Source organism: Hippocampus zosterae, chromosome 8 (assembly GCF_025434085.1).
Source record: "Hippocampus zosterae strain Florida chromosome 8, ASM2543408v3, whole genome shotgun sequence".
Classification (NCBI taxonomy): Eukaryota; Metazoa; Chordata; class Actinopteri; order Syngnathiformes; family Syngnathidae; genus Hippocampus; species Hippocampus zosterae.
In genome coordinates, this window is record NC_067458.1 from 25288025 (window position 1) to 25315807 (window position 27783).

Genomic DNA, 27783 nt, shown 5'->3' on the forward strand with positions numbered 1-27783 from the left:
CCGGGTGCTCCGGTTTCCTCCCACATTCCAAAAACATGCATGGCAGGCTGATTGAACGCTCTAAATTGTCCCTAGGTGTGAGTGTGAGTGCGAATGGTTGTTCGTTTCTGTGTGCCCTGCGATTGGCTGGCAACCGATTCAGGGTGTCCCCCGCCTACTGCCCGGAGACAGCAGGGATAGGCTCCAGCACCCCCGCGACCCTAGTGTGGATCAAGCGGCTCGGAAGATGAATGAATTAATATCCATCCATCCATTATCTACCGCTTATCCGGGGCCGGGTCGCGGGGGCAACAGCTTTAGCAGGGAAGCCCAGACTTCCCTCTCCCTAGCTACTTCTTCCAGCTCTCCCCGGGGGATCCCGAGTCGTTCCCAGGCAAGCTGGGTGACATAGTCTCTCCAGCGTGTCCTGGGTCTTCCTCAGGGTCTCCTCCCGGTGGGACATGACCGGAACACCTCACCGGGGAGGCGTTCAGGAGGCATCCGAATCAGATGCCCAAGCCACCTCATCTGGCTCCTCTCGATGTGGAGGAGAAGCGGCTCGACTCGGAGCCCCTCCCGGATGACCGAGCTTCTCACCTTATCTCTAAGGGAGAGCCCGGACACCCTGAATGAATATATGATTGTATATATTTTCTGACTGCAACAGAATGTTCTGCAATAAAAGGAGACATTTAAATGTGGCGGCTCTTTGTAAACGCAATAGAATAAAAATGTAACGTGATGTCCGCTACGGTCATGATTTCACAGAAAACGAGATGAATTGTGTTCGACTGACAGCTGACAAGAAAGCTGACGTCTTCAATGACTCTTGTTTCAACTCCACAAATCAAGAACTGAGAGTTACAGAAAATTTTGGTGGCGTCGTTTTTTTTTTTCTGAGATTCATGTGGGTGTAGGTAGAGATGCGCACACGAATTTGGGCGGCGGATCTTCAAAAGAACTCTAAAATGGAGCCATTGAAGAGATGCCCGAGTAGGAGTGATGAAATCCCAGTCAAGAGGCGAGCGGCAGCGGTTTGGACCAACTGGAGACGCTTGATGGAGGATTGACTGACTCCAATGTAAAGCACCAGTCCAATTTCAAATCCCTGTCCAGTTTAAGAGCCAACTTTGAGATTGCTGGCTTCGGATAAGGAGCCAGGAGGGCCCAAGTCGGCAAGACGGCATGTAAAACTCAAGAAATCAGAGTGCCAACCAGGTCTCGACTTCCTCTCTAACGAAGGCCGGATTGTTAGTCAGCTTGCAGCGCGCTGGGGGCAGAACCTCTGAAGCACATCGCCAAACCGCAAAGGGGCTTGTTCCTTTGTGCAACCGCCCCCGACACGGACCGCACCCAGAGTGTGCGAGACGAGGACGAAGGAAGTCGAGGGGGGGCGCAGAAGAATGGCCGCGCCCGTCGCGCGAATACGACTGCCTGCAAAAAAATCAACGTGTGCCGCGTGTGGCTCAACCGTCAGCATTGGAAACGGCCGCGCAAAATGTCATTTGTGCATCGTCAGCCCGGCAGAAACGTTAAAGGAGTCAAGGACGTATGCGGACACTCGGCTTTTTAATCGCATTTTCATCCCAACATTTAGAGATGATATTTTGTCGTCGGCGAGAAACGACCAGTGGGCGGAGTTTATCTCTTGACAGGCTGGACGCAGGCGGGCTGGAAGCAGGTGAGCTGCAGGCGCATGCCGCTCTTGAACTTATTCAGCAGTTCTTCCAGCGACCTGCCGCCAGACGGACACAAGACACGAGAGTCATCCCGTCGCCGGGACGGAACCACGTCAGATGGAAACGGGCGCTGGCCGGGGCGCACTCACTTTTTCTCAGACGCGCTGTATAATTGAGGAAGGGCGTCCAAAGCCATTTTGAAGCTGGCGCTGCGAGCAAAAGACTCCACTTTAGAAAAAAAGTCAGGGTCAAAGTTCGCCGAGTAAAAAGGCAAAGTGAAGTCAAAAATGATTTGGACGATCGCAGGCACAAGCGCTTGCTTTCACTTCCTGCCGTGTAACCCGCCAATGAACATAAATCGGGATCGTTTTGAGCTACGTGTGACCGTCATCAATCACAGAGCCAAGCGAGTTCCACTTACCTGCTTTCGGCATTCAGGTAGGCCGCCACGGCATCTCTCAGGGCGCAGAGTTCAAGTCGGGCCTGCGAATCGGCAGGAGAAGGCCCAAATGTTATTATTATTGCAGCTCGCAGTCACAAAGTCACTCGGAGTGAGCGTGCGCCGAGAATACCTGCAGGGCGCCGTTTTTGCTGAAGGATGACACGCATTGCATAAGGCGGCACATCTCGTCCGCAACCGTCGCCAGGATTTTGGACAAGACGCATGGGACCAAGTCCTTGGAGATGGTAAACACCTGCCGGACAGAACGTTGAGGGGGGTGGGGGGAAAGATGACAAAGAATCGTCTTCATTCGTGCAAGAGCAGCTGAAAAAAAGGCTCGATGATTTTATTTTTTGTCAACCTCGGCGTGAACTGTGATGATGTTGACCAGGGCTTCCTTTAAGTAGCTCCTCACCCCTGCAAAAGAAGCAGCGTGCGCTCAGTCCGGCATCAAACGGGCAAAAACAGCCAATCAGCGACATGAGTTCATTCATTCATTCATCTTCCGAGCCGCTTGATCCTCACTAGGGTCGCGGGGGGTGCCGGAGCCTATCCCAGCCGTCTTCGGGCAGTAGGCGAGGGACACCCTGACTCGGTTGCCAGCCAATCGCAGGGCACACAGAGACGAACAACCATTCGCACTCACACTCACACCTAGGGACAATTTAGAGTGTTCAATCAGCCTGCCATGCATATTTTTGGAATGTGGGAGGAAACCGGAGCACCCGGAGAAAACCCACGCAGGCCCGGGGAGAACATGCAAACTCCACACAGGGAGGCCGGAGCCGGAATCGAACCCGGTACCTCTGCACTGTGAAGCCGACGTGCTAACCACTGGACTACCGGGCCGCCCGACATGAGTTTCCAAATCAATTTTTTTTTTTTGCCCTACCAGTGATCGATCACATTACAATTGTGGAAAAACGGATGTGCTTGAGAAAAGGGGAGGGCAGGTTCTGAATCAGGGTGAAAAATTCATCTGTTCACTTGCAGCTCGGATTGAACAATGTAATCATCTTTTCTACTTGTTTTCCTCAAATTTAAAATACTATGCTAGTTACTAGTAGTAACACTGTTACTACTACGTTATTACTTTGAAAAGGATCAGTGATTGACAGTATGAGGCCCTCTTTTTTTTTTTTTTTTAATGTAAGGCATCGCCAAACACGACTTTCACACTCAAGCTCAACAAGCGAAAGTATCATATCCTACAAGTGCGGTGTGGTATTCCAAAAACGTTCCTCTTTCACATCCAGCCGAGCACGCTCGCTAGTCAGAGCAAAGCAGAACAAAAGCTTCAGCTTCAACCAAAACGCTGCTTCTTCTCTCTCACGCGAAAACGCGCGCACGCGTTTCCTTGCAAGCTGCGCTCAGGTTAACCGCACGTATGCAAAGCAGCTTCGTCACAACACACACAGCCCTCGGCGCTGTACTTTACGCGGGACGCGAGCGGGCAGAGTTCTCCTCCTACGGGTCCGCCGAGACCTTTGTTGTTTATGATGCAATCGGAGTCAGGAAGTTGAGTTGCGGGGGAATTCCTGCCTGCGCCGCGCATGACGAGCAAATCCTTCCATACGGCCTCTTTTGAAGTGTTTTAGACGGGCGGTGGGGGGGGGGGGGCGTGACTGCGCAAGTACCTGTCGGGGGTGGACAGTCTCTCCAGTCAAAGTATCCGGCGTAGACGCCCGGCTCCAGTGAGCCCGCGATGGGGTCAGCTCTGCGTTCGATGTAAGCGTCAAATAGTTTTTCATCCAGGTTCCGAACGGCCGCGATGCTCATCTGAGAGGTGGGGAGACGGCAAAAGCGGCAGTCAGCAGAGTGGGGAATGGGAGGAGGGGGGGGGGTCACCAGGCAAGGTGCAAAATAGAATTGTGAGCAAGTCTGAAGAATCCAACGGTACGAATGCCTTCGACTGTGTCGTAAGCTCACTTGTGCGGTTTCTCGTCGCTGAAACGTTTCTATGAAAACGAGAAGCGATCGAGGTCGAGCCGGACTCATGTGCTAGCGTTTCTCGCAGCTGAGATGAATTTATTAACTCAATCTAGACCAGGTCCGAAAAGACGTTTAAAAACGTCATTGGGAGTGAATGAGTTAAAAATGAGCAGCCATCATTCGGACCGAGTCAAGTTGTTAGCTTGCGGCTAACTTTGGACTCGTCATTAGCGTAGCTTAACACGCCGACCTTTGCCCCAACCGGAGCCACCGGCGGATTCGCCGTGGTTTCAAGGTGACCCATGATTGTTTTTTTTTAAATATCCCAAAATACCACCTGTCCCATCCGTAACGAGGTCGGTCGGGGCTCATAGATTTAAACAACAAAATGGAGGACAATCCGGGTAAGGTGTCAGGGATGCGGGGGTTCTGCCGAGTCAAGGTCAAGCTCAAACTTTGGAAATCCTGCGATTTTTTTTTCAACAAACTCGAAATCAAAATAGCGAAATCCTGCGATTTTTTTTTCAACAAACTCGAAATCAAAATAGCGATTTCAAAGAAAGGACTTTGACCAGAAAAGCGAGACTAAAATATTTCCTGGCTTTGTGAATCAAACATGAGTCACCGCGTGAAACGTGACAAGGTTCTCGCTCTGCGTCTCAAGTCGAACTTCACACATCTTGCGGACTGACTTGAGGCGCACGCCCACGAGAGGCAAAGAGCAGATGACTCACCGATGGCGGAGATCTTGAGTTTGACAAAAAAAAGTGGAAATTTCGAGCCCAAAAGCTGGCGGAACGTTGGTTCCACTGACCCGCGTGATCTTCTCGGTGCCCGTCAATCCGTGCTTCTCAAAGTGATGAGCCAGGTTGAGGAAGGTGTGCCTCTCCAGGTAGTGGCAGTTGCTCAGGACGATGAGCAAGCGTTGTTCCTGCGCAGACAGCAACATACTCCATCTTCACCGCGTTTTTTTCTTTTTCAAACTTACGCTAGCTTATCCGAAAGCGGCATCCTCAACAAACTATTGCTGTGCCGAGAGCTACCGGACGAGCCCCCCTGGGAAAATGTTGTGCCTTATTCACACCCGCGTGTCGTACCTGCGCCAAATTTGGGTTCATTTTGTTCATTTTGGTTCATCTGTGATTACGTTGCACAAAACATTGCTCCAAATTCTTTGCACAGACACATCAGTCAAGTAAGTTGTGAAGTGAGCAAGCGCACGGGCGCCGGGGGAAACCCCTTCTGAGCTCGCCCCAGAGACCTTTACCGGAAGGTCTGTCGACAGAACGTCCCCCCCTCCTCCTCCCTCGATGAACGCGTTTGACGGCTTACAGGAAAGGCGGACGCAAAAAAAACAGGTCGATAACATTTGGTGGTTGAAACGATTCCGACATGCAGTGGCGTGCGGTGAGGTTCATGGTTGGTGAGGCACTGACTCCTTTAGTGTCAGATTTACAAATACATAAAGCAAAAAAAAGGGAAGCTTATTCAATTGGCTCGATATTATATTTGCGACATGCAGACGATACGGCAAACCGCACGAGCCAATTGCGTGTATCAACACAGTTTGGGATGATTGCGCAATGGGATGCGCATTCAGAGGTGAGGCTCTGCCTCACCTGCCTCCCTTGACTGCACGTCCCTGCCGACACGTGTTGAGAGATGGTTTCCCCCCCCAAAAATGAAAATGATGCTTACGGATGTCGGACCGGAGCACTCCGGCGTGTTTTTAAAGCCATCGGGAGAGGACAGATCCATGGAAATGGATCTGTCAAAAACAAAGGCAAAACTTTATCGGAACACGTGGTCACTCCCGACGATTGCAAAATCTTTGCCGCGACTTACTGAGCCGGAGCGGCATCTCCTTCTCGGTTTGTGCTGAGCTCTTCCAGGCAGCTGACGAAAACCTAACGTGGACGATCGTCGGTCAATCAGAGGGGCCGATATACTCGGGAGAGATACTCGCGTGCTATCGCGCAACAAACGTGATGTGGAAAGTACGCGCGCACAGCAAATACGTTCGGAAGAGAGAGTCAAGTCGCGTCCAGAGTATTTCTCGAGCACTTTCAAACAGCCATGGCTGCATCCAAAGTGCTGTACATGGAGCAATTTAATCTGCAATCAATAAGCAGTAAGACAAATCGGTAATAAAGGCGGTAGAAAGCACCAAACAGTAAAATCAAGAACAGTCATATTGAGTCGAACGCCTTCGGATTAGGGGCTAGCATTTTCTGGGTCATGGTTTAGGGTTAGCATTAGCGTTAGTTTAGAGGGTTAGGTTAAGAGGTGTAGGGTGGGGGGGGGGGGGGGGCGGGGTGGGGGCCATGGTTTAGAGGTTAGAGTACAAGGACAGGTGCAGTTACTCTAACCGACTGACGGGTAGAAATCACTGCAGCATACGATATGAATGTCATCCCGCGAGGGGAGTTTCAATTCACACGCCGACGAGTAGTTTTTGTTTCACACCACCGAGGAGACCGCACGCATGCGAGATCGTCGACACGATGGGGCGGGCAAACAGTGACCCCCAACCACCCCTCTGAAATGAACTCGGGGTTTTGCTCAAGGGCACCTGGACGGCAGCCAGGACACGCAGACAAGGATTTTTGCCATTCGTCTTTTGTCTTTGACATTTTTGTTTGCTGGTAAAGGGACAACAACAAAAACGGTCCTCACCTTCATGATGCTCACGCAAAGCTCGGTGGCTTGGTCTTGAACTTGGTCCAGCTGTAGTATCTGCGGAAACACGGCACGCAAAAGACAATGTCGGCGCCTCTCTTGAGATTTGTTACGCAATTTCGCTTTTATTTCGTCTTTGTTTTCCATCAAACACACGCAAGTGTAAATCTCAAAGTGTCAAAAGTTTAGCTATGGGGTTAACGTCAAGGAAATTGAAGTCGTTTGTGTCACTCGGAACAACCACAAAAAAAAAAAAAAAAAGGCCGGTCAGTCAGCAAGAAGCGAAGACGACGAGCAGGAATGACGTCAGCGGATGATTTCTGCAACGGTGATTAGGATCTTACGTTGATCTCGCCTGATTTGATCTCCAGAGGCTCTTTGAGTGACTGCAGCATCTGGACCACACACTGCTCGAACTGAGACGGCTGAGAAAAATCAAGAAGAGAAGACGTGAAAACACAAACGCCAACAATAAGTAGACGAGCCTCACTTGTTGAAGCTCAATAGATGTCGAGATATTAAAAAAAAAAAAAAGCGAAATGCCGACATGTGCCGCATCCTTACCAATCTGGTAAGGCCTTCGTTATCGACCACCCAGTCTTCCTTCTGGGCCAGGCACCTGACATCTGAAAAGGACACAAATGAGCTCGGCAGATGTTTCCTTCCAATTTGAGATGGGTCCCGGATACCCCATTGTGATGCTGCTGCCATCTTCAACTGTCATGGATGCTTTGCTTGTCTCTTAACCGAGCCCCCCTCCAGTCAGAAAATGCACGTTTTGGCTTTCGGTGACTTGTTAAAGCAACATTTGAAAGCCCAATGGTTTTCACCCCCCACCCCCCCCCCCCAAAAAAAAAAGAAAATGGGAGGTTGGGTTTGTGCAAATTCCATCCCTCCTTGTCAGGGTCAATGGCGAGCTGGAGCAGATGTCAGAAGTTGACAAGTGCGCAAGCTAGTCAAGTTGCAGGAGAGTTCTCACAACTTGCTGGATGAAATGGAACTCGCCCGGAAAAGGGCCTTGTGACGTAATTCGAGCGGCTAAAAGAAAACCACAAGGCGATAAAAGTCATGTGGCGCTCGAGCTGAAGTCACGTGCAAGATGAGCCAAAGCCAGTCACACTCTTCTCAAATTGGCCATACTTCACCACAAGTGAAACTGAGCTTCAAAGTCGTCAAACTTCCTCTATTATTGTTTTGTTTTGTTTTTTTTTAATTTTTTGATAAGATGTAAGTGAAAGTGGGCGGCCCGGTAGTCCAGTGGTTAGCATGTCGGCTTCACAGTGCAGAGGTACCGGGTTCGATTCCAGCTCCGGCCTCCCTGTGTGGAGTTTGCATGTTCTCCCCGGGCCTGCGTGGGTTTTCTCCGGGTGCTCCGGTTTCCTCCCACATTCCAAAAACATGCGTGGCAGGCTGATTGAACGCTCTAAATTGTCCCTAGGTGTGAGTGTGAGTGCGAATGGTTGTTTGTTTCTGTGTGCCCTGTGATTGGCTGGCAACCGATTCAGGGTGTCCCCCGCCTACTGCCCGAAGACAGCTGGGATAGGCTCCAGCACCCCCCGCGACCCTAGTGAGGATCAAGCGGCTCGGAAGATGAATGAATGAATGAGTTACATTTTATCGTGGCAATGTCGGTAGGAGGCGGCCCGGTAGTCCAGTGGTTAGCACGTCGGCTTCACAGTGCAGAGGTACCGGGTTCGATTCCAGCTCCGGCCTCCCTGTGTGGAGTTTGCATGTTCTCCCCGGGCCTGCGTGGGTTTTCTCCGGGTGCTCCGGTTTCCTCCCACGTTCCAAAAACATGCGTGGCAGGCTGATTAAACACTCTAAATTGTCCCTAGGTGTGAGTGTGAGCGTGGATGGTTGTTCGTCTATGTGTGCCCTGCGATTGGCTGGCAACCGGTTCAGGGTGTCCCCCGCCTACTGCCCGAAGACAGCTGGGATGGGCTCCAGCACCCCCCGCGACCCTAGTGAGGATCAAGCGGTACGGAAGATGAATGAATGAATGTACGTGAAAGTTGAGGTACTTGCTACCAGATGGGGGGGGGGCTTGCGTCAGGTCTCCATCAAGGTAGGCAGCGATATACTTTCCACACGTGGTAACGGGGTCGATGGAAAAGTAGATCTTTGGTCCCCCAAAAAAATGTTGCCCCCCCCCCCCCCCCCATCTTGTGTTTTATATCACCCAACCGATTGCCTTTTTCCTTTTGGGTGCTTTCGCAACGCATTCGAGTCCGGCTCGCCTATTCCGCAACGGCTGCAATACGGTAGCGGGCGATGCCCCCCCCCCGACCCCCTCTCACCGTCTGTGGTGTGCAGCAGTGTCACCATAAGGCAGTGAACTCTCAAGTCCAGTAGCAGATCCTGGATCACCTGCAACAAATCGTTGGGGATCTCCAAGGCAGACAACGCTTCATAGCAAGCCCTGTGGAGGGCACGAGCGGCAGAAGATCAAGAGGCCATTCAATTAGAGGGCCGGACCAGAATCCGGTTGGATGGATTCAAAGACCGAATCTCCAACCTGACGGTGTGAATGATTTGCGTGATCCAGGTGCCGGGAAGTTCCGTCTTGTGCTGCCAACCTCCGTAAAGACTTTGCTCGCCTTGCGGCAGCGTGGTGACGAGCAGGGCCCCGCGGACCAGCTTCACCAACCGATGGGTCACTTCCTCAATCATTTTCTACGCGGAGGAACATCGAGGAACTTACATCCCGACGTTCGGATATCGGCGGGGGTGATATCGCATACTTTGAAGTCGCTCTGCCTTTGTCGTGCGTTCTTCTTTGATTTTTCCACCTGGCCAGATTTCTCTCCAGTCTGCAGAAGAAGAGACGGACGGACGCATTTCCGTGGTTTGATACCCCGGAGAGCTAACTGGTCGCCGGAAGGACCTCACCTCACTGAAGAGACTGCCGTTCACGTAAGAGATCCAAAGCTTCCAGAAGTTGGGCAGCTGGCCAATCACCACGTCCGAAAGCTTTTCCACAAACTGCACCTGCTGAGGGGTTTCAAAGCGCCAATCTGAAACAGATCAACGTACAAAAATTCAATCATTCGTTAAGAGTTGGCTGGTGGTGCAAAGTACTTGGAAAGTCAACGTTCTTCATGCGTCTTGGTGTACTCACTGCTCGCTCGGGTCATCTGCAGGCTACCCCCCCTCTTCAATGACGACGCGTGGCCCAGCCTGCCGAGAGCCGACGGACGGGTATCCCCCTCGAGATCCAGAGCTCCGACGCGCGCTGAAACAGATGGCAAAATGAGGAGGGGGGGGGGTCAGTCGGAAACAAATCAAGTCCAAGGAACGCGTCCTTCAAATATCAAATGGGACATTTTCATATAATTCCTCCAACATCTATCTGGGCAAGCTTTCACATGAAACCATCGGCCGACAGTCCTCGAGCCCCTCTTTGTTTTTGTTCCGATCTCGCAGCTAAGAAGACGGACGGTTGTTTCCGGGACGTGGAGAGATGGGGTTGACACACACACACACACACACACACACACACACACACAGACACACACAGACACATACCGACACACACCGACACAGACACACAACGACACACACCGAAACACAACGACACACACACACACACACACCGACACACACAGACACACACCGACACACACACAGACACACACCGACACACACAGACACACACCGAAACACAACGACACACACACACACCGACACACACACAGACACACACAGACACACACTGACACACACACAGACACACACACAGACACACACACCGACACACACACAGACACACACACCGACACACACACAGACACACACACACACACAGACACACACACACACCGACACACACAGACACACACACGCACGCACACACGCACACGGCCCTTTTTCCATGTCATCCTCGTTGCCTGAGCGCAGAAATCCACCAGGTGGCAACGGGGAGCCGCGTGGGCTCCATGGACAAGGCGGCCCCCCCAGCTAGCGGCTTGGCCAGAGCGCTCGCTCACTTTAAAATACCAAAAGAGCCACCTCAAGAGGAACGAAAGCGTGAACATGATTTGTTCGCGGCTTCATTTGAGAAACTAGCCCTGCTAGACTTTTAAGCCTTTCGGGGGACGACAGTGGACAGCTTAGCGTGTGATCAGGTTACAGTGTGCATGAAAGGGAGAATGCGTAAGAAATGAGACGAACGGGAAATCCAATGCGATGAGCGGCGCAAGTACGGACGTGCGGGTAATTTGGTATTCATTCAGCGTTTTCATATCATTGTCATTGACATTGTTTTGTACACTATTGTGTCAAATCTGCGGCCCCTTCTCAAGTTTTTTTGTCTTGACCTCCAGGGGGTTAAGGTCACGGGATGCCGTGAATACTTGTCAACTGCAGGCGTGTGAAGCCCTTTGGGAGTGTTTAAGATTAAGGGCTAGAGAAAAAAATGTCATGTGACTTGATAAAAAGAGAACAAATAAATCGGTACTAAGGCGAGGCAGTTTCATTTCTATGGCGCATTTCATACACACGGCGACTCGATGTGCTTCTCGTAAGCAAAGGATCGCATCTCTCATATCCCCCAAACGTCACGTCTGATATGCAAAAATGTGTTTTTACGCCAACGTTTTCTCTCATTAGAGGGATGAGAGCTGCTGTTGTTCCAGGTGTTGGCTGAGAGGCGTCGACAAGCGCGGCGCGGCCTCGTGTGTGTGTGTGTGTGTGTGTGTGTGTGTGTAAGCGAGCCTGTGAGGGAGGGAGAAAGAGAAAGAGAAAGGGAGAGGCGGTGAAGGTATAAAAAAATGCAGGAGACTCTAAATATGATCAGTTTCACATTACACGGTTTTATCTCCGAGTTCCAATGTAGCTATTGGAGCGGGCGCTGGACGAGGTGTTAATTCGCACCCTTCTCAAGCAGGCACTGATTGAGCCTAATCGCAACCTCATGTCTCCTTGTCAAATTGCCAAACGCCAGGGTCCCCCCCTTCTCTAATTATTCGCTGACAAACGCATTTTCCTCTGAACTAATTCCCCTGCAAATTGTATTGACGTTGGCAGAAGAAGCGCCGTTGAGGAAATAGGAGAAGCGGCAGCCTATATAATTGGATCGGGCGCAGTCAGATTGGGCCCGCGCGGCGGTTCGGCCGTAGGGGAGGCGACTTGAAGCGCCGCGTCGCTTCGACTCGCAGCACAACAAAGGAGCCTGCTGGCACCAACATGGCGGCTACCCGTCGATTGGAACATAGTGCAAGGAAGGAAAGGGCGGAAGGAAGAAAAAAGAAGCCAAAGTCAAGTGGTGCCTGTCGGTACCGGTAAAAAAAAAAAAAAAAAAAAAGAGGGGGGGGGGGCGGGGGTATCGATTCAGTTAGGCCAGCGAACGGCGGGTCGGAAGGGGGAAGGAAGTGTGAGGCCGAGGCATGCAGTGGATGCGGTCCCGTCCCCCCGGTGGTGGCTGCCTGGGTGAAGGGATGCTTCCAGATTTCAAGAGGCAGAACCAAAAAGACCACAAGGGGTGAATAGCTCCCAGCTGCTCGAGTGTGTGCGGCGGAGGGAAGGGGGGGCTTCGGGGGGGGGCTGACAGAAAAACAAAAGAGAAAGTCTGCAATCCGTTCCAAAACGTCAACGACGGATATTTGTTGGAGAAGAGCGAAAGCATCAGTTGGATCTCTGAACCAATCAAGCCTCTGATTTGAACTCTTTCGGTGGAATAAAAGACATCCAGGGGAGCACTCGACAAAATCACTTGAGGGGGGAAAAAAAGCCCCCCCCTCGACCCGTTCCGCTGACCCCAACAACTCAACCTTCTCTACAACTTAGCAGCTCGATGCTGTGTTTACGTGACCGCTAATTAGTTTGCGGTCACGCCGTTCAAGTTTTCAATTTCGTAAAATGCACAAAACGCAAAAAGTTCCTTCTCAAAATGCCCTACCAGGCATTTTTTCTTCTTTGTTTTCTTCTTTTGGTTGCGGCGTGCGCGGGTGACTTGATATGACAACCCAGCCTCATGTTGACCTGTGGCGAGGCGAGCGGCAAAGCAACCCGAAAATGATAATTGCTCTTTGCGTTTCGCCGTGTTTATATTCCAACTGGGCTGAGTGGCACAGCCACCCACTTCCAATTTGGACTTCAATGCCTCGAGTGTACGATCTCGGAAGCGCAAGTGTATATACGCGTGCGGTCGCCGAATCACTGTCCTTCCCGTACATTTTTTTTTTTCTTTCTTTCAATGACATTTTTGTGCAGGGCTGTTTTGGTCGCGGGCTAATTGTTTCAATCCATCTACGACGTTGACTGCACGGGCCGAGCCCTGAAACCCAAATCCGCTGGCTTTAGCTAATTCATACATTCATTCATCTTCCGAGCCGCTTGATCCTCACTAGGGTCGCGGGGGGTGCTGGAGCCTATCCCAGCTGTCTTCGGGCAGTAGGTGGGGGACACCCTGAATCGGTTGCCAGCCAATCGCAGGGCACACAGAAACGAACAACCATCCACGCTCACACTCACACCTAGGGACAATTTAGAGCGTTCAATCAGCCTGCCACGCATGTTTTTTGGAATGCGGGAGGAAACCGGAGCACCCGGAGAAAACCCACGCAGACCCGGGGAGAACATGCAAACTCCACACAGGGAGGACGGAGCTGGAATCGAACCCGGTACCTCTGCACTGTGAAGCCCACGTGCTAACCACTGGACTACCGGGCTGCCCCTAATTCATACATTTAAGAAAAAAATAAATACGCCGGCCTTAAATCCAACGGGCAGGCACGGGAGGGTGACGACGGAGTGGGGAATGTCGACCGAGGGCGGTACCTCACTGGAGGCCGACTTCCCCTGAATTCTGACTCGTACGACATCTATCAGCTGCCTGAGAGGAAATATTCGACTGTCTTTTTTTTCTCCTCTTTTTTTTTTTTACTCCCAATGAACATTCGGCAAGCCTCCTCGCTGCCCATCTTTAAAGCCCTCCTCAAAACTCACTTGTATTCTTTGGCGTTCGACTCGGCATGACTTAGATTTGTTCTTGATTTTACTGTTTGGTGCTTTCTACCGCCTTTTATTACCGATTTGTCTTACTGTTTAATGTTCATGTTAAATCGCTCCATGTACAGCACTTTGCATGCAGCGATGGCTGTTTGAAGGTACTCCAGAAATACTCTTAACTTGACTTGACTTATAATACAAAGCGTCATGTGCGCTCGTTACCTCTCTGCCCACCGATAAACTCGTCCCTGCAGTCTTGCATCAGCTGCAGGATCCATTTGTGCTGAGCGTAGATACACTGCCATGCCGGGTCACCTGGCGCGTGCAGGTCAGACAGGTACCTTCGCAAGGAGACAAAAAAAAAAAACTAAAAAACATGCAAACGCCTTCAGATTCATAACGCTCCAAATTGCTTTCTGTGGGAGTGACGGCGTCTGTTTTTTTTTTTTTTTACACAATTCACTGTAATTAAGGTACATCTGCATGCGGCATACCTCAACAGTAGCAGAAACAAATCATCCATCTTGACACTTTTAACACAATCAAAAGCCGGCGGCATCATTTTTAAATTTAGGATCGTGGGAATTTCACATTAATAAATAAATAACAGGCGGCCCGGTAGTCCAGTGGTTAGCACGTCGGCTTCACAGTGCAGAGGTACCGGGTTCGATTCCAGCTCCGGCCTCCCTGTGTGGAGTTTGCATGTTCTCCCCGGGCCTGCGTGGGTTTTCTCCGGGTGCTCCGGTTTCCTCCCACATTCCAAAAACATGCGTGGCAGGCTGATTGAACACTCTAAATTGTCCCTAGGTGTGAGTGTGAGTGCGAATGGTTGTTTCTGTGTGCCCTGCGATTGGCTGGCAACCGATTCAGGGTGTCCCCCGCCTACTGCCCGAAGTCGGCTGGGATAGGCTCCAGCACCCCCCGCGACCCTAGTGAGGAACAAGCGGCTTGGAAGATGAATGAATGAAATAAAGTGCAGGGCGGCCCAGTAGTCCAGTGGTTAGCACATCGGCTTCACAGTGCAGAGGTACCGGGTTCGATTCCAGCTCCGGCCTCCCTGTGTGGAGTTTGCATGTTCTCCCCGGGCCTGCGTGGCTTTTCTCCGGGTGCTCCGGTTTCCTCCCACATTCCAAAAACATGCGTGGCAGGCTGATTGGACGCTCTAAATTGTCCCTAGGTGTGAGTGTGAGCGTGAATGGTTGTTCGTCTCTGTGTGCCCTGCGATTGGCTGGCAACCGATTCAGGGTGTCCCCCGCCTACTGCCCGGAGACAGCTGGGATAGGCTCCAGCACCCCCCGCGACCCTAGTGAGGATCAAGCGGCTCGGAAGATGAATGAATGATGAATAAATAACATTTATTTAGCGGCAGAATAAAAGTTGCACTGCTGACTTAATTTCAAGCCGGAAAACATCCGCTAAGGAGGAAAAGTATAATTCAAGGATCAACTGCTGATTCATATTACGGTAAGATCTGAAAAAAAAAAGACCTGATATATCTCTTCTGATCATGTAGTGTTGAGGGAGTCTGCAGCAATTTTTCCAGTAGTAAGCTGCGCAGAGCCCTGATCCTCGTTTCAACCTCCGCATACACTTTAAAGCAGAAAGAGAAAGTCATTAGTGACTCTATGCTAGCCTTTATTTGTAAGTACCTATCCAAATGGGGGCTATACGAGCTTACCTTTTTTAAAAACGGGCACCTCCGTATTGCCAAAAAGAGATTTGGCCTTCTCGTAGTCATTGATCACCACATCGTAATCTCCCTGGAAACACAATTCACGTGGAAGTCGGCGCAACACGACGCTCATTACCTTCACATTGTGCATTAAAAGCAAAAAAAGCCGCTCTGGCCCTAACAAGAAAACAGGATGATGACTAACAAAGCATTACACCGTTTAGAATTTAGCTGCGCAGATAAACAGCTTTGGACCCCGCCAAAATAAAATTGTGTCGGATGAAATAAACTTCCTGAAGGCTTAAAAACCTTTTGCCTGGCTGTAACCGTTTTAGAGACTTTTCACACGCACACAGCTCGTACAATCGCACTCCCCCCCAAAAAAAACACAACAGAAAATGGACGTAAAGTCGAGTTGTTTCATAGTTTCCGGCTACCTTCTGGATATTCCGTTCAATGTTGAGGGGCAGGTTGAAAAGAAACTTGAAACGCTGCAGGACGTTGAGTGCGTTGCGCGTGGAGTCGGCTTTGTCTTTGCGCCCCAAAACTTCCTGGAAAAGTGCGTCAGCGGTGTCGCTTGCCCCTATGAACGAAATAGAGATGAAGATGCGGGACAAGGCGTGGCCTCTTCAAAAGAGCTCGTAAAGAATTAAAAGGATGGACGACCACTTTTGGTATCGTGCGGGGAGCCCTTCCTCAAACGTCGTCTCTCATGTGTTGCGAGAACCCGGCTTTCATCCGGAGCGAGACTTTGCAAGGGAAGTCAACTCGAAGGCCCTACTCGCTGCCCATCTTTAAAAGTCATTGCGAGTCTTTTGGCTGCTTGACTCACGAGCGTTGATTTTGAGTTGGATCTAAATTGTTTCATTTATGGCACAGCCAAACTGGTTTTGTTTTTTCGTAGAAAACAAAACACCGGTTGTGCAAAGCGACAAATAAATATTGCGAAAAGGAAATTTGCCATTTCGATGTTGACGGATTGGCGACGCAAATCATAACATTTGAAGAGACCTGCACTCGAGTGTGTAGGGCAGGCATGTCCAAAGTCTGGCCCGGGGGCCAAATCCGGCCCGTGGTCGAATTTCATCCAGCCCTCGGCCCCCGTCATAAAATCAGTGCCGTCTGGCCCGCAGGTTGGGCGCAATGGAACACGTGTTGCATTGACTGAGGTCTCGTAGACTGGCGAGTGATGTTTCATAGAGTACTGCTTCCCTCTAGTGGCTAAATGAGTAATAGCATTCACTAAATGAGTAATAGCATTTAGACACTAGAGGGCATCACTCACGAGTTAACGAGACATCACTCCGTGTTTATATTGACTGATATGTCATATTTCAAATGATCCTTGCAGTTGTGGATATGTGTATTGCTCGTTCATTTCCCCGTTATTCAAGTCAAAGGTTTTTTTGACTATTGAAAAGTCATGGTGATACATTTTATGTTTTAAATCAATCAATTTGCACTCAATTTGACTTCTGTTTAAGAAAAAGTCAAGTGAATAAGCAGTTGCATGTGATATACCCGTTTCAAATGAACCAAAAGAAATTCTTAAGATTGTTGAAAAAAAAATCAAAATGGAAATGTGAAACAGACTGGCTTACTAAAATTTGTTGAACAATATTGTTGTTCAATGTAAAGAATGTCAGCCAAGGTCGGCCCCCCCGACATTTTACCACATAAAATCTGGCCCCCTTGGCAAAAAGTTTGGACACCCCTGGTGTAGGGTTTAATTGTGAATGGAGTGTGTGGGGGGGGGGGGGGGAGCTTACTGTTGAGGATGACTTCCAGGCGTTGGGTCATTGATCCTTCTACTCTTTCAGTACCGTCGGAATCCTGCCTCTGGTGGATAGCTGGAAAACATACGTCAACAATAATGATGATTTTTTTTTTAAGGACGAAAGGTAAATGAATCCAAATTTAGCATTTGAAAGGAGGAAAAAAAAAAATTGCCCAAGCAAATGGCAGAAAAAGTCCCGTGGCCTCCACGTGGCCGATGGTAGTAAACGGGACCCTTCGTGCAGGCGTGACCTTAACCCTAACCTTGACCCTGCGCTGATTGATTGAGCTCAATTCATCCAGTCATTCATCCATCCATCCATGCGCTGCACCCGCTCATCTTGTTCGGCCAGCTGACTTCACCCGACAGCGCTCGCCATTCAGTCGCAGGGCACACGCAGACAACCGGTCCAAACCGGCCTTCACACCGTCACAGAGTGGAGGCAAAGAAGATGACGAGAAAAAAAAAAAATACTTTGGTCGAGAAGGACATGGGGGAGAAGAAATTCTCGGAGGATTTGTGGAGTCCTTCTATGAAGGCGAGGGAATGTGAAGAGGGGGAACGAGGGCAACCAAACGTTGAAAGTGAGCGAGCGAGTGCTTGGGGCTTTAGCCAGAGAATAAATAAATGGTGTGGCAGAAGTGGGCCGCTGGGTGCTGAGAGCTGCACTGCGGGTTTATTGACAAAGGGGAGGAGAGTCGGCGAAGGAGGCTCTCCACATACTTGCGAAGACATTCAAACGGGCAACAAGGAGACATTTTGCAAGCCAAACGACAGAAACTCATTCCTCTGCCCCCGTCTTCCCTTCAACATCGACTAGTGAGCAAAAGCTCGGCGACGGCCGAGCGAGAGGGCAGCAAAAAAAAAAAAAAAAAAGACCAGGCGGCGCTTTTCCAAATAAATACGCGGCTCCATTCTGACAGACACAAGCCTCAAGGCAGAGACTCGAGCTATGCAAAAACATACGATTCCTTTTTTTTAATCAGGATGGATGTTTCTGGCCCCTTCTTGCACCGCTCCACTGCTTCAAAAATAAAGGCAAAAAAAAAAATCAATAAGGCCAAAAGATGGCCGATGTCAATCGCATACGTGGCGAGGACAATCGCCAAACTGTGCCCTGAATTCTCACACATAATCTGTTCTATTATTATTCGAAACTGCCAAAGTCATTTTTTTAATCAGGATGGATGTTTCTGGCCCCTTCTTGCACCGCTCCACTGCTTCAAAAATAAAGGCAAAAAAAAAATATCAATAAGGCCAAAAGATGGCCGATGTCAATCGCATACGTGGCGAGGACAATCGCCAAACTGTGCCCTGAATTCTCACGCATATGCTGTTCTATTATTATTAGTCCAAACAGCCAAAGTAATTTACAAATTCCAGAACCATCTTCAAAAATGCTCTTTTGATCGAGCTCAAGTGAAAAAAAAAAGCCCCCCCCCCACAATGGGATCACCCGACAATGCGCTTTGAATGACAAAAATACATTTGCAGCAAAGTTCATCAGGTGGAACGCGCAAAGCGAGCAATGTCTTCACAGCCCCCCCCCCTCCTCCCTTTGCCAGCTGCGTGTCCTCGGCGTGTGTGACACTGAAGGGCCCGATGACGTCACGCGTAACCTAAACATCAGGTCAAGCTCGGGCTAACGCGGCCCGCCGCGGCTCCCGCGGTTCCCGCTTCACTTCCTGGAACTATTGCGGACACAAATGAATCTGAATAAAAATACAACGTTGCCGCTTTCTAAAGCTGGAGATGTTTTGACTCCTCGGGGGAACTGGCCCTGGGAATCGGGCATTTTTGGAACACGGGAGCTTGCTCTGTTTCCTGCAACCGCTCGGAGACTTCCTTTGGACACAACAATGCAAAACCTCCAATTTCAACATTTCACTCACAACAAAGCTGGACAGACTCTCGGTTCGGCCTCAGAGGTGTACGTGGCTTTGTGTGAAATTGAGGCCGCCTGATCTTATACTGTCACAAGGCCGCATATCTTCCACTCGCCAGGGAGTGAGTACGCGGCATTTCTTTATTTCAGAAAATGGCCGACTGGCATCAGACGGCTGAATGCGAATCTGCCCCTGAGAAGGCAAAATAGCGCTAGTTAAGTCAAATGATATATACTATATATATATATATATACTTTTCATTCATTCATTCATTCATTAGTCTTCCGAGCCGCTTGATCCTCACTAGGGTCGCGGGGGGTGCTGGGGCCTATCCCAGCTGTCTTCGGGCAGTAGGCGGGGGGACACCCTGAATCGGTTGCCAGCCAATCGCAGGGCACAGAGAGACGAACAACCATTCGCACTCACACTCACACCTAGGGACAATTTAGAGTCTTCAATCAGCCTGCCACGCATATTTTTGGAATGTGGGAGGAAACCGGAGCACCCGGAGAAAACCCACGCGGGCCCGGGGAGAACATGCAAACTCCACACAGGGAGGCCGGAGCCGGAATCGAACCCGGTACCTCTGCACTGTGAAGCCCACGTGCTAACCACTGGACTACCGGGCCGCCCTATATATATATACTGTATATATTATATATATTATATATACAGTATATATTTAAAAAACAAGTCACTCCTGCATCCACATACCTGGCTGAATTGAAAGCATAAGAGCAGGAAACATGGCAACCTCAAAGCCGTGACGGCAATACAGGAACTTAACTCATTCACTCCCAAAGACGTTTTTAAACGTCTTTTCAGACTTGGTCTAGAAAATTCTGAGCTTTTAACTCATTCACTCCCAAAGACGTTTTTAAACGTCTTTTCAGACTCGGTCCAGAAATGACTGAGTTTAAGGGCCACAAGAGTCGCTAGGCACCAGGTGAGGGTTGCGTCGGTCACAAGTTTATTCCCAGCACAGTCCCCTTCCTTCAGCCGCGCCGGCTGCACGTTTCCCTTTTTCGGCAGCGGGCACAAAGTAGGCACGCTCGGTCCAAAGGCAAGTATGACTGCGCATTGTTCCCATTGGTCAGATTGGGTCTGTTATCAGCTTGATCAATCCTAATATTCTGTCACGCATTGTATTGGACCACTCTGTTTATTTGGACACGGCCCCCTTGACGACAAAAACATTGCCTTTCTCCTCAACGGGGGCACAAATATACGGAAAGCAATAAGAAGAAGAATGACAGATGTAGAAAGTGTGCATATAAATAGTAACAAGGAAGTAACCGAGCGGCTCGAGAGGAAGACAAACGTAAACCATCAAAAAAAAAGGCACAAATGACAAGCTCGGGCTACGTTTACACGATATTCCCGGCGCCCGCGGCAGCAGGCCATCATGGACAAAATGGGATGGTCGTGAGACAACGCACTGGGGGGGCACTGGATAGGCAAATGGCTCCAGGGGGCCACCCCCTATAAACCTTCATACGGACGCAGACTTATGGCCGAAGGTTTGAAGTCCCTCCTTCCGTTTTTTTTTTTTTTCGCCCCACAGGCTTTAGCTAATTTGTCCAACCCGCTAGAGCTAAAGTGGGGGAGATCAACATCATGCTAGCCGTTATTTAATACTTCCCCCTTCAAAGAGATTTTTTTTTAAGGTCGAATTCATGTTTGGAAAAAAAATATCTGAAATAATTTATCCATATACATTTTGAATATTGTAAAAATGTGTCCTGTGTAAAATATAAAAAACACGAACGTACTAGCAAGTTTCTCTCTGTGTCTCTTTTGAAGGCTAGTGGGGGCATAAACACGAGAAATCTTTTTGAAGCAGTGAAGCGTCGACGGTACGAAAGTATGTAGCGTCATAAATGGCAAGCCACTGAGAGCCATCCAAGTTTCCATCAAAGGTCTTGCGGGGGGGGGGGGGGGGGGGTCTCAGCCGGGGGGGGGGGGGGGGGTCTCACCTGCCAGAGCGTCCTGAGCCTCAAAGAAGGTACTGAGGCCACCTTTGACATAGGCCAGACTCCCCTCGTTCTTCTTGTTGGCCTGCTTCTTCAGATTGCCGGCGGCCAGCTTCAACTGCTCAAAACTGAGAAACAACAAAGAAAAGATGTTTTGATTTGGAGGGGGGGGGGGGGGGGTAATTCACCCTCAAGTCTTTGTGTTATCGAGATTGTGAGTGGGGAAGGGGCGTGCCGAGTGCTGCGCTCCCCCGGGTGGTTCTCATAGCTCAGCCAAGATTAAAAATCAATCAATCAATCAATCAATCAATCAATCATACCTAGAGCCTGCGTGGTTTTCAATGAGATACCAGGTGGCAGAGAAGTTTTCACTGGTGAAATCGCCACTCATCCCCGGAAATGTCACCTCAATGTCTTTCAGCGGGAAATTTCCCCTATAGAAAGCGAGATTAAAACGTGCTTAATAGTCGGAAGAGCAAAAAAGGGAAACATTTCAAACATTTGACTGTTTTTTTTTTTTTTTATCGTATTTTACAGCCACAGGGAAGTTGGGAGTTCATCCAAGCAGACGATGGTGTGACTTGGTTACTTTTTTTTTTTTTTTACTTTCCAAGTGTAACCAAGAAACGACATTTGTGTGATTGCCACCAGGGGGCAGTGTGCTGCCAAAAAAAAAAGGACTCCAGGTTGGCCGTACTTGTCAATCTCGATCCCCAACGGATTGTTGGGTCGGAGGGAGAGAGGCGAGAGGCCTTTGTTGCGGTCGGTCCTCATGTCGTAGTAGTTGAATTCGTCCACCCACACGGCCGACTGCTCCAAAATGCCTGCGAGCGGGGAAGAGCAAAATGACACCATCTCAAAATTGTCATCGGTCGAATGAGGTGCGCGGGTGATGGGCGCGCCGTGATTTTTTTTTCCTGCAATAAAATGGGCCGGCATGGAGGAACAGTTTTTCAAAGAAACATACAGCTCAACGGATTCATCCGAGGCTACCGATACACCCAACGAGTGAGTTAGAAAGTCAGTTTAATTTTGAATGAGGATTTTTTTTTCTCCTCCTCTCACTTTGGTTACTATGACGACACAACCAAACTGCCTTCAAACTCACTGAAAATCCATTCATTCATCTTCCTGACCGCTTGATCCTCACTAGGGTCGCGGGGGGGTGCTGGAGCCTATCCCAGCTGTCACTGGGCAGTAGGCGGGGGACACCCTGAATCGGTTGCCAGCCAATCGCAGGGCACACAGAGACGAACAACCATTCGCACTCACACTCACAACTAGGGACAATTTAGAGTGTCCAATCAGCCGGCCACGCATGTTTTTGGAATGTGGGAGGAAACCGGCGCACCCGGGGAAAACCCACGCAGGCCCGGGGAGAACATGCAAACTCCACACAGGGAGGCCGGAGCTGGAATCGAACCCGGTACCTCTGCACTGTGAAGCCCACGTGCTAACCACTGGACTACCGGGCCGCCACTGAAAATCCAAATCAGTCCATTTTTTTTTTTAGCTTTCCATGCCTCATAGCCGGTCCGCGGTACGGTTCCGGATCCTCTTAGCCGACGCCTTAACCGAGTTGCCGTCTTACCAATCCTCTCGGGCTTGAGCAGTTTGAATGAAACGGTGGAGGTCCCGAGCCCTCCGGACTTGGTTGTGACAATGATCTCTCCCTTGTCATCTTTTGCCGGGCCCACACGACACACTATCTTGCTGGCCGACATCCACTCCGCTGTCAGCAGGCAGTTATGACCGCAGATTGACAGACCTAAATCAAAGCGGGAGAGAGGAAACGGTGAAACGGTTGCCGAAACCTCAAACGCAAAGACGACACGGTAAAATTACGTTACCGATGAGATCGGCTGAGCCCGTGCCCAGGTTTTCACCGCGGATTGTCACTTTGGTCCAGGCGGCACCCTCCTTGGGTGAGATGCCCGTGACAAGCGGGGGAGGACGGCCACGGGACATGTTGCTCTAGGCCGGGTGCACGGGACGGGGATGGTCAAAACCTGCAGGAAGAAGCACAAACATCAAGAATCGCAAAGTCTAGAGTACACGAAAAGATCGCGGCGATCAACGGAACATTCCGCACAGCTGTAAATGAATAATTCTTCTCGTTGCAGACTTGAAAATATATTCAATCATTTTATGAAAAATTGGATATACATATCTATATTATTCATCGACCAGTGAGTAATTAAATATAAATATAAGTATATATTTATATTTAAATATATTTATTATATATATTATTTTTAAAAAATAATATATATATATAAATTTATAAATATTATAAATGTATAAATATTATAAATATTTATATATTTATAAATAAATAAATATATATATATAATCTAATATATATATTATATATATATTATATTTTATAAATATATATATTTATTTAAAATATAAGTAAGCCCAAAGCAATATGACCGATTGGAATAAAATGGCCCTGGCTTCCAAAGAAAGCAAGCGTTTTCTCGAAGACAAAGTAGAGTGAGGAGCCAGGAATGGCAGAGCAGAGAACTGCGGGGGGGTTGAAGAATGTAAACCTCATAGAGACGAATAAATAAACCCGGCCTCAACAATCATTCCGCATAAACTCATGCAAGACAGTCAAGTCGAGCCTTGGCAGGAGCAACCACGCACGTCAGCTTAGGATGGAGCCACCGCAAGGAGAAGCGACTGCTTTAGTTTTAGTTTTTTTTTCTCAAATCAATTAGAAGCAGCTCACATCAAGGCTGATCAATGCGGACTCTCTTTTTACTAATTATGGAGATTTGATTTGCAGCATACCGCGCATTTCATAACGCAGTTTGTGTCACATCGTTAAAAAAAAAAAAAGTTACAGAGGAATTTAGAAACAAAATAATTTTAAAAATAGCTACAAGCTAAGCAAAAAATAAAATAAAAATAAAAAAGTAGCTTGCTAAAAAAGATTTTGGAAAAAAATGGATGCTTTAAAAGAGTCACGGGTATTGTTTACAAAGAAAATTGATTCATTTCCTGGTTTGTTCCGCAACATGTCGGAAAATGTAAAAATGAGATTTTGATTCCACACAAAGTCTGCTTTCACGAGTTAAGCCTCATGGACTCGTTCGGGCCTTTTGCTCCTCAGGGTAAATCGGGGCACTGGCGATCAGATGATCAGAGGTCCAAAATCGTGGCGTTTACAGGTGAAATGGCGACCACTCCCTCGCATTTTATGTTGTAAAAAACGGATTCTTAATGCTATCGAAAATATCTCCAGGAAGCGCACGTGCACGGGCACCCAATCGGCAGCATTGACAGCTCGGGGACGGAGCGCCAGAGGGACCGCAGTCCTCAAATTGGGAATATGCGGTCTGTCTCCGGCGGTATGGGGACGCATGCATATGTATAATATACAGCGTGTGTGCGTGTGTGTGTGTGTGTGTGTGGTCCGAGTGTGTGGTCTCCGGCATAGGCCCAGCGAGAGCCCGCTGACGGGCGGGATGAGAAAAGAGCCGCCGTGTTTACTTTACTCCAGAGGCTGCGCATGAACACGGGAACACTTTTGTGCCGGTGCACCGAAGGAAAAAAAAAAAAAGTTGGGCGCACCGGGGCAAAAAGGTCGTCTTGACCCCGGGATAATAAAAAAGTTACAGCAATACAAGATCATTTTTACATTGGTGTTTTGAATTAAGGGACATTGAGTGTATTATACAAAGAGATAAAGTTTCAAAGCTTGTACTCTGCAAAAGTGACCGGGTGCTTCCAGTACTTCCCGAGAGTCTCGCGTGACAAGGAAAGACAACAAAGCGCCCGCGTGAACGTCTGGCTCACTATTCTGCATCCCGATGTCCTGATGTCCGCTATCGCCAAGAGTGCCGGACTATTTGTTTGTAAGCCTGGGACTAACTCCCCCCCGCCCCCCCCCCACCCCCCCCCCCCCCCCACCCCCCCCCCCCATTTCCAAAATGAAAATCCTAAAACAACAAACAGAAACATGTAATGTGGAGCACCACCAAATATAGAAACTTGTTTTGGAGGCTTAAGAGACCGGAGACAGTCGGCTCTGTCGGGCGACACAACCAAAATGAGAAATGCGAACTTTTCTTAGCCACCACTTCGCGTCGAAACAAGTTTAAAAATGTGGGAACCAATTGCCGTGAAATACAAGCGCCGCAACTTTAACGAATCGTATCGTACTTCTTTCAAAGACGGTCATTGATTTGATATGAATATGCATGGATATTTGGATCGGCGTATTGAGTCCACGTACAAGGAAGCTGATTAAGGCCACTTTTTAAAGGCCGCTAAAATTGATCGCAACCGCCGAGGATGTTCGTTGCTATTAATTTCCAACATGGTCTTCCAAATCTGAGCAGCGGGAACAAGGTTTGCCGATTCACGTCGAGATTTTTACGTGCAGAAAATTGATGACGCGCATCAAGCAACAACAGGTGACAATCAAATGATCTACGCAACAGGCAAAACTGTCGCACGGTTAACTTTTGTGCATCGTAAGAGGTTTTAGCTGTTAAAAAAAACCTGTCGCTGTAAAAACAATATCATGCCGATTCTTTTGAGCTCCAACAGTCACAGCGCCGCTGGTTGTGATCTTGCACGGCCCATTTCCCAGTGCTTGGGAACCTCTCTCCTTCTAAAGAGGTCTGGCTGGGTCAAGAAATCACGCAGTCGCCTGGCAGTCCTGTCAACAGGGAAGGAACTACCAGCTGGGGATTACTGACAGGAGCGGTCCGGGCTGAGAGAAAAGTGGTGCTTTGCAAACAAGGCTCAGCCTGACACGGCAACGGCGTTGAGGAAAAACGTTGCAAAAAAGCCAACCCACTACATTTATCCAAAACAAACAAGCGGGGCCACCCAAATTTTTCAATTAGAGCCATGGGAGGGGAGGCAGGAAATGGGACATGTTCAAACAACCCTCCCCCAACATGCACACATTCGCTTTCTCACACACGCGCGCTGATAAATAGGGCCGGCGATATATGGAAACATAACAACCTCAATCATGTAGATGGATATTGAAATGATGAATAAACACATTGAGTCTGAAAATTAGCATTGAGCATTTAGCAATTAGCAATTGATTCAGCAATTGAGCAATTAGCATTGATTCAGCCACCAAAACTCTACGTTAAATATAGGGCAACTTAAAAGAGCACTTAGAAAATAAACGAGTAAGAAATAAAACAAAGTATGACTATATTATTAATTTAAAAAACATAAATCCGAGCTGGTGCTGCTGTGCGTGCCTTGGCCGGGCAAAATGGTGGGTGTGGTGCATGCACACTAACATGACGATAAAAAGATGACAAGAAGAAAGTTGCGATTTAACTTGATCAGGGTAACTTGTTTTTCAGACTAGGGAGAAAAATTGGTTCTATAACCAGACCGTTTGTGTGTGTGTTATTACGGCGTTTGTGTGCGAATATTCGTTATTCGCTGCACTGCTTCTGCGCCGGCTGAGGGCGTTTATTGTCAAAAAATGATGTCGCCTCCCTCAAAAAGCAAACGGTTTCACTCCATATCAGGAGTACCTGCAGCACTAAAGTATAAAACACGCAAAACTGGTAGCGGTCGTCGATGGTTACAGGCGGAGATTGAGGAGCATCTGCGTTGTTGACATGCATCAATACTAAATCTATGTCGGGGGATTGAATGGGTCTCAACACGGGAAAAAAAACGATCATTATTTTGTATTTGTGTTCCGTGTCCCCTTCAATACGACGACAGCGATTATCTGTCACGTGAGATTCCAATAACGGCACTGTATTTTAACATTAAACAAGAGCTACTGAACTTACTGTCAGGATCGCTGCCGAGCTGTCGCGACCATTTCCTGCAGCTTGGGATCCCGCCGGATATCCGTTCTTAGGTAGAGCTTTCAAAATAAAGTTATTTAAAATTAAAATAACTCGGCGTGACGTTCACTTTCTAGTTGTGTGGAGGCAAAGTCGTGGCAAAGTCGAGGAAAAATAATAGGATGGGAAAAAAATGACAAAGACTGACGGGCATATTTTGTAAAGTGAAAATCAAAGCCACATTTACATGTTGTATTCGTTTTACTTTCTTATGCTCCTGGTACTACTTCCTCTACAGACGCGCCGTTAACCGATAAATAACTAAATATACGGTCAGTCGAATAAATCGCACGAAATAACGTCGTTGGTCGTGGATATTCAAACTGTTCAAAAGTCAGGCAACTTTTTTGATCAAATGATCATTCACTCACATTCAATCGCTCCTCTCCGTTAACCTAATAACCAGACGCACTTGGACTAAAACACAAAGTCAGTCATTCCCTAATTTAAAATATGCTGGGGCCCAGTTTGAAAGCTGAGAATCAGAAATCACCTAAACTCGTGTGACTTGAATCAGTAACTCCCAACCTGAATAAATGTACGTGAACAAATGCAAATTAATAATCAGTCCACTTCACTCTTCCCTTTAATGAGAATACCGCGTCGCATTGTAGCCAAAGGTACAATCCCGTTTTTGGCTAACCTGTATGTGATCTTCTTAGTTTCACCGATTCACTCATTCATTCATCCACCCATCCCAGGCACCCAATGATATGCAGTTATGCACTCTGAGATGGCGCCGGTATCCGTCTTCCAAGGTGTTGCATTATCATACGTCAACGCTGGTCATCCGACAGAGATTTCCCTCAAACGTTTACTCGAAAGGAATCACCAAACGAAGGTCGCATTCATTCACACTTGTCATGCGTGTACGGCGGCTTTGAAGAGCTGTTGTTTCTCTCCGGCCAGCGCCTCGCCTCTTACGGCAAATTCTCTTTTCACGGTGCATCAGTGAGGTATTTCCACA

General features: G+C 48.7%; 1 protein-coding gene and 2 long non-coding RNA genes across 4 annotated transcripts in view; 2 read left to right on the forward strand and 1 right to left on the reverse strand.

The window, feature by feature from the left end:
* Positions 1 to 1529: 1529 nt before the first annotated feature.
* Positions 1530 to 26813, reverse strand: exoc2 (exocyst complex component 2). Its single transcript, XM_052073550.1, has 28 exons — positions 26760 to 26813; positions 22818 to 22976; positions 22559 to 22735; positions 21665 to 21791; positions 21288 to 21401; positions 20971 to 21095; positions 17101 to 17181; positions 15769 to 15914; positions 15338 to 15419; positions 15147 to 15249; positions 13882 to 14000; positions 9830 to 9943; positions 9601 to 9725; positions 9453 to 9521; positions 9227 to 9384; positions 9009 to 9130; positions 7276 to 7337; positions 7056 to 7136; positions 6709 to 6768; positions 5878 to 5939; positions 5731 to 5800; positions 4847 to 4963; positions 3738 to 3879; positions 2462 to 2517; positions 2231 to 2353; positions 2080 to 2141; positions 1808 to 1867; positions 1530 to 1714 (listed from the first exon to the last, which is right to left on the reverse strand). Exons 2-28 carry the CDS (start codon positions 22933 to 22935, stop codon positions 1621 to 1623), a joined length of 2769 nt encoding a protein of 922 aa, XP_051929510.1. The 5' UTR covers positions 22936 to 22976; positions 26760 to 26813; the 3' UTR covers positions 1530 to 1620.
* LOC127605845 (uncharacterized) overlaps positions 7952 to 27783 on the forward strand; it is a 96984-nt gene continuing 77152 nt past the window's right edge. Inside the window, exon 1 of the long non-coding RNA XR_007963673.1 lies at positions 7952 to 7999. This is a non-coding gene — a long non-coding RNA (uncharacterized LOC127605845). The remainder of the gene's footprint in view (positions 8000 to 27783) is intronic.
* LOC127605843 (uncharacterized) overlaps positions 8345 to 27783 on the forward strand; it is a 95728-nt gene continuing 76289 nt past the window's right edge. The window contains exon 1 of one of the 2 annotated variants that reach the window (XR_007963669.1): positions 8345 to 8396. This is a non-coding gene — a long non-coding RNA (uncharacterized LOC127605843). Of the gene's footprint in view, positions 8397 to 14268; positions 14317 to 27783 lie in introns of those variants that run through there. The other variant, XR_007963671.1, reaches the window with a different exon arrangement.

Bases quoted from the DNA above. Each gene is read 5' to 3' on its own strand.
- exoc2 (XM_052073550.1), bottom strand. From the start codon at position 22,935: ATGTCCCGTGGCCGTCCTCCCCCGCTTGTCACGGGCATCTCACCCAAG. The intron at 15,250-15,337 runs GTAAGCTCGTAT...TCTGCTTTAAAG, and splicing joins GGTGCCCGTTTTTAAAAAAG to TGTATGCGGAGGTTGAAACG. The intron at 5,801-5,877 runs GTAAGTCGCGGC...TGTTTTTGACAG, and splicing joins GGAGATGCCGCTCCGGCTCA to ATCCATTTCCATGGATCTGT.